The 6,656-nt window shown below is 45.6% G+C and overlaps 1 protein-coding gene across 2 annotated transcripts in view; it reads left to right on the top strand.

Moving 5' to 3' along the window:
- The first annotated feature begins 43 nt into the window (after window positions 1–43).
- SECISBP2L (SECIS binding protein 2 like) overlaps window positions 44–6,656 on the top strand; it is a 34,541-nt gene continuing 27,928 nt past the window's right edge. For both annotated transcript variants that reach the window (XM_083586275.1, XM_083586274.1), the window contains exon 1: window positions 44–436. In XM_083586275.1, coding sequence (XP_083442401.1) covers window positions 59–436 — 378 coding nt within the window. In that variant the 5' untranslated portion in view covers window positions 44–58. The remainder of the gene's footprint in view (window positions 437–6,656) is intronic.

Genomic DNA, 6,656 nt, shown 5'->3' with positions numbered 1-6,656 from the left:
CCAGCTGGGCTCCAAACTAGCCTTACAGGCCCGGCGTTGCTGGGCAACGGCGGAGAAGATGGGAGGGGGGAGTTCCGAGCGCGGAGGAGGACGCTGTTTTGAAACCAACGCTTTTAAGCGCAGCGTGTCTCCCGTCGGCTTCCGTCCCAGATGCTCCCTCCTCCTCCCCCGCCCCTCCCCTCCGTCGCCTCCATCTCAAGCCGTCGCTAGTGGCGTAGCCGGGTCTTGTTCGGGAGCCGCGTCAGCCGCCGCGGAGTCGCCTAGCTGCTCGCCGCGCCGGGTGGTGAGCGGGAAGCCGGTCCGTGAGGGGAGGGGAAGGGAGAAAAGTGAGAGAGAGCCATGGGGGAAGAAGCGTCTCGCCGTCGCCGCTGAGAGAGGCGCCCGGGCCCGCTCTGCTCTGGCTGCTGGAGCCATGGACAAAGCCGTCGGCGGCCAGGTAGGGAGGAGTCCGGCGACGGAGCCCGCCGTGCAGCGACTGACCCTCGGCTGAGGGGTTGCTAGGCAACGGGGGGGAGGGGTGGCCCGCAAACCAACCCCCCCAAAATCCTGGGAGGAAGTCCCTTGAGGCAGCTGTGCCTAGGGGTTAGTGGCTGAGGGGTGCCTAAGTAAAGAGGAGGGGGCGGCGGCTAAAATGGTGAGGGGCTTAAATAACGCCCTGCCTAATCCTGGGAAGAGGTCCCTTGAGGCAGCTGTGCCTAGGGGTTAGTGGCTGAGGGGTGCCTAAGTAAAGAGGAGGGGGCGGCGGCTGAAATGGTGAGGGGCTTAAATAACGCCCCGGCCTTCTAAATCTCAGGCGTCCCCTCTGCGCCTCCTGTGCTTTTGTTTTGGTTTCTCAACCTGGGCTTTTAACTTCGGGGGCGTTAAATGACTTGTAGTACTTGCTTACGGGGAGTCGCCCGAAGAACTCGTCTGCTGTGGAGGCGGCGTACAAATGCCACCGACACGTAAACAAACCGAGAGGGTGCTTCGTGTCGCGGTAGTAATAATAATAATAATCGGGGGCGGGAGTTATGGGGCTTGAGCCCTACACCCGGTCCCTGGCGCGGGGGGGATCGGGCCCGAGGGGAATTAGGCGAGGTTGCCAGGGCAGTGAGGGATTTAAAGGGATTTGTTGAAGCTCTGGGAGAAGGAGCTGTTTATACAACGCTCTCACTCTTGACATCCGTAGGGTGTTCTTTATTAGTTTTAATAAGCAAAGGATATATGTACAGTAGATTGTTTCCTCTCTCTCCCCCCCCCCCCCGCAATCTAAATTCTGCAGCAAGGAATCTAAATTCTGGAGCAAGAAAGCAAAGGCAAAGCTAGCAGGCGTTGAACATGGGCCACTGGTGTTATGGGTGTGGGGGGTGTTGAAGATTAAATCGCCAGCTATTGCTATCTGAATGGTGCTGGTTTCCGTAGCAGTAATACATTAAAGTATGCTTCTGTATGGTATTGTGGTTAGTGTCAAACTGCGACCTCTGAGACTTAAGACTTCAAAACCCCACTCAGCTTGAAACTCCCTTTGTGACCTTGGGACCACTGCCTCTCTCAGCCTAACTCACCTCACGGGGAATTTGTGAGGATAAAAGTAGCTCCATGGATAGAAATTTCAGGGCTTCAAGACACTTTTGCTATGCATTGTTTCAGTAACTCCTGAAACATTTCTGCATGACACTCCAGTATTTTTCTTATTGCAAAGTACGGGGGAGGCTGGCCAAGGATGGAAGAATATAGTGGCTTATCTAATGCCACCTAGTGAATTTTGAACTGGGAACTTATTTTCTGTGCTTTATTGGTGGGAAGGAAAGGATGATAATGCTGACAAATTATCAAATTTCCAGTCTTGGCAGGAAAGACCTGGATTAGCAAATATAGTAGAACTTGGCTATAGTCTTGCAATGCGAAAAGGAATGAGGTCAGAAGGAGGAATGGGACAGAAAGTGCATCTCTCCCCAGGTTCTTCTTTGAGGCTAAAATCATTGTCAGGGACTGACTTGAGGGTTGGATATCCTTCACCTCCTCTTCAAAGTAGACTTAATTTTCCAATAAAGCTGGACTGCTATCAGCAACGGGCATTTCTTCACCTCACTTTCCAGTTTGAGGCAAGTGGGGAAGTCGGAAGGCTTTTAGAGCGAGAGAGATTTGTCCCTGAGAATTTCAGGTATTACTGTACTTCTTAGAGGGCAAACTATATGTAACTCACATTTAAATGTAAATGAAACACCAACACGCTTGATTAAAAGTGAAAGGCTTTGATTTTGAGTTGAGGGAGTGTCTACTTAAACCTTTCCTTACCAGCTGATTCTTATATCAATATTGTGCTTCTCTCCTCCAGCCCCATCCCTTCCCCTCCTCAGGGTTCTGAAGTATCAACATATGTCTGGAATTCTTTGCAGGGAGAACAGCTGGTAGAGTGGAAAAACAGTTGGAAGGAGAAGAGTTAAACATCCCTTGCTTAAAATTTGCTGCCTCTTAAAGTTGCTTGATTTAAAACCACCACCACCACCACCATTGGGGCTTCATTGCACACACTTATTTGTTTTGTTTGTAATGTTTAATTTGACCCATTGGCAGAGGTTAAACACATTGTGGATGCATTCAGACAGCTTTTAAAATTAAGATATTAAACATTTTGCCTTTATAAGAACAACCTAGTTGCATTTTTAAGCTAGTAATCTGTACACAACCATAGTTTCCCATTTCACCTGAACTAGGAAAATGAACTAGAAACCATGGTTAGAGATTTCCTAGTTTATCAGCCATGTAATGAAGAGGCTTTCTAAGTGGGCATGCTTTGTACATATTGCAGCATATTTAGCCAAGATAAGATGAAGCAGGTCACTGACTCTTGCAAGACAAGAGTTTAAACTTCTGTCCACAGAAGGTATCCTCTTTATATATTTGTCTGACTAATATCAATCTCTTCAGTTTATTACCACTATCATTATTTTAATTACCTGCACTTCACCCTAAGGTCACAGGACAAGTTATAAAAAACAACACAGTGCTAAAAACAGTTCAAAACATAATCACAAAAATAAGGTGTACCAAAAACCAGGATAAAGTGGTATGTCTTCAGCATTCACCAAAATTGTGTAATGAAGATGCCGGATGAATCTCTGTGGGGAAGAAGTTCCAAAACCTAGGGCCTACTACAGAGAAAGCCCTCTCTTAAACCACCTCCCCTGAGCTCCTGTGGAACAATCAAGAGGGCCCCCTCCGCTGATCTTAAAACTGGTGGAGGTCTGTAGGAAAGATACAGTATTTCAGGTATTGGGGGGTGGGGGCTGAGTCAATTAGGGCTTTAAACACTTGTAATTGGCTTCAGAAACAAACTGGTAACTAGTGCAGCTATTTTAAAATTGGTTTGGTGAGATCTAAGTCCAGAACCCCAGCTAGGAATTTGGCTGCTGCATTTTGGACCAGCTGAAGTTTCTGAGTCTTCAAGGGCAGCCCCACCTAAAGCACATTGCAATCATCCAATCTGACCTGGGATAGCTCAGTTGGTACAGCATGAGACTCTTACTCTCAAGGTCATGGTTTTGAGCCCCACACTGGGCAAAAAGATTCCTGCATTGTAGGGGGTTGAACTAGATGATCCTTGGGGTCCCTTCCAACTCTGCAGTGCATGACCCATACGCAATACAGCCAGCCTAGATTTCAGACCACAGATCTATGATCTGACCTAATATTAGGCAGCAGCATATGTTCCTAAATGTAAATTTCTACCCAAAACTACAAAGTTGGTTTGGTCTGATCATTGCTGCTGTTGTTTAAAGATATGGCTGTTTGGGGTTACATATCATTTGTTTTTATTTTTAACAGGTCTTTTGTGTTGCCTGTAGTTTCCATGAATATTTTTAAAAATTGTTTCTGAAGGCAGAATGGTTACTAAACCACAGACATCACTCTTGTTGAGCAATATGTTGTGGATTAATTAGTAGGAATTGTAATTAGTCTTCAGGTGACTTCATGAAATGGTTACTTCCTTGTTGCATTCTTCCAGTACAGTGGTACCTCGGGTTAAGTACTTAATTTGTTCCGGAGGTCCGTACTTAACCTGAAACTGTTCTTAACCTGAAGCACCACTTTAGCTAATGGGGCCTCCTGCTGCTGCCACGCCGCCGGAGCACGATTTCTGTTCCCATCCCGAAGCAAAGTTCTTAACCTGAAGCACTATTTCTGGGTTAGCGGAGTCTGTAACCTGAAGCGCATGTAACCTGAAGCATATGTAACCCGAGGTACCACTGTATCTTCCTGTGTCTTCAGTTCTTTGCAGCCAGCCATTATCTGGATTTTAGTAACTAGGCAAGGATAGCTGTAGAAGAGGGAGAAGCTCTAGATGACTCCAAGATAAAATAATAATGATGATTAGGTTCAAGGAGAAGGTCTCATTCACAGGAGTGGTAGAGCCACTTGCTTGCAAAAGGCCTCAGCTTCACTCCCCAGTATTTCTAGACAAGACATGGAAAGACTTCTTTAAAACCCCGAGGTGTTATTGCCAGTCAGCATAGGCAGTAGTAAGCTAGATAGACCAGTGGTCTGACTTGGTTAAAGGCAGTTTTTCTGTGTTCCTGTAACATTTGCCTGACATTTTTCTTTAGGGGACGAAAGGGTGTGGGTGGGCATTGTTGGTTTTAGTCCTCTTAAAGTCGTATGTTGCATAGTATTGTGCCAGGCAGCAGGCACGTGCCTTCACAAGATATCGGTGTTAGAAACTCAGATATACCATATTTTTTGTCCTATAGGGCGCACCGGCCCATAGGATGCACCTAGTTTTTTGGGGGGGAAATTTAAAAAAAAATATTTTCCCCCCACCAGCCGCGGGGCTGGGGCGGGGGAAGCCCGAGCTTCCCCCGACCCCAGCCCCCAGAACAGGCTGCCGCCCGCAAGCCTTGCGAGCCCGCGGGACCTCCCGCCGGGCGCGCAAGGCTTGCGGACATCTGCCCGAAGCACGGGGCGTGCTCCGGAGCGCGCCCCGTGCTTCGGGCTGCAGGCTGCTGCCCGCAAGCCTTGGGAGCCCGGCGGGCACTACTGTGGGCTCCCAAGGCTTGCGGATAGCTTCCTGAAGCCTGGAGAGCGAGAGGGGTCGGTGCGCACCGACGCCTCTCGCTCTCCAGGCTTCAGTGAAAGCCTGCATTCGCCCCATAGGACGCACACACATTTCCCCTTCATTTTTGGAGGGGAAAAAGTGCATCCCATAGGGCGAAAAATACGGTATAAGCTAGGTGCCAAATGGCTCCTTAAACCAGGTTTACAGTTGCCAAATAACAAAATTAAGAAACAGATTGCAAAAAGGAAGGTTGGTATCCTACCTTGTATCATGCATCACTTCAAAACAACTTGTTCTGTGATTGAACCAATGGCACGATATGTTCCTTATGCTGCCACGTTGATTTAAAGGCATCACATTAAGACAAGTTATGACTTAGCATGAATGCAGGGTCTCTAAGAGAGTAGATTGGGGCCATTTTTCTCCTCCCTAGTCACTCTGCTACTGCACTGATGTGTGAACTAGGCCAGTGTCTAATCTTAGTAGCTCCTTTTCTTGGGAAGTATCTGTTCTAATGTAGAGTAAGCCTTGGCCTTTATGAAGTCATGGAGGTACAAATCAAGGTTGTATAAGATAGGCTCTTACAGTTTTATAATGCAGTTGTTTCTAGTAGTAAGTTTTAAACTCTTTAAGATGGACTTGGGTTGTAATAGGGAAGGAGTTGCATTTTGTTAATCCAAATGTAATCCAGATATAGATTCAGTTACTAAACATCGTAGTTGTATCATTAAAAATAAAACACATGATTTATAAAAAAATATTTTTATGAATACAGTAATGAAATAGGATTGATCATTAAAAGTCTTCCGGTATTGGATCCTTGTTACCTGGTAGGTTCATGCCCAAGTAATTGTAGGATTGAAACCTTACAATCCAAACATAATGCATTTTTATACAGATGCAAGTCCCTGTGGTCAGTAGGAATTGTTCCTGTTAATTGTGCATAGGATTGCATCCTATCCTAATGATGTTTGGCCTTGTTTAGAAGCTAAGTAATAGATTACTTTATATGAGCTTCATGTATTACTTGTACCCTCATGTAGTTTATAGGGAGACCTCTTGGAAGTTGTATTAATTAAGCACAGTCAGTAGAGCATGAGACTCTTAATTTCATGGTCATGGGTTCAAGTCCCACGTTGGGAAAAATGATTCCTGCACTGCAGGGAGTTGGACTAGATGACCCTTATGGCTCCTTCCAGTTCTATGATTCTGTAAGCACAGTGTAGGAGTAAGGAATTAAATATGAAAGTTATGAGTAGGTGTTCATGTGAACAGGTTGTTCAGGACTTAATGAAAGTACAGATAATAAAAAGTGGTGTGAGTTTTCCAGACAAAATGTAATAGGAACATTTTGTGCTGCTTTAAATGGAGATCTGATTTAGCATGTATATTTGACTTGCATTTAGTAAGCAATATCTGATCCCCTCCCAGTAACCAAAAGTAGTTTGACTGAAGCATATGATATGAGAAAAATGTCAAAACAATCAAGTTGTTTTAAATGTCATATTCAAAGCATTACTTAGAAATTAATTTTTAGAAATACTCCAATGAAAATGTTAAGACATAGCTCAATAGCATACATTCCCCTTAAGCTATTTAGTTCTTAATAACACATTACTAT

The sequence above is a fragment of the Podarcis filfolensis genome (genome assembly GCF_964270895.1).
Source record: "Podarcis filfolensis genome assembly, chromosome: 14".
Classification (NCBI taxonomy): Eukaryota; Metazoa; Chordata; class Lepidosauria; order Squamata; family Lacertidae; genus Podarcis; species Podarcis filfolensis.
Note: the sequence above shows the minus strand (reverse complement) of the source record. Positions and strands in the feature narration are given on the sequence as shown.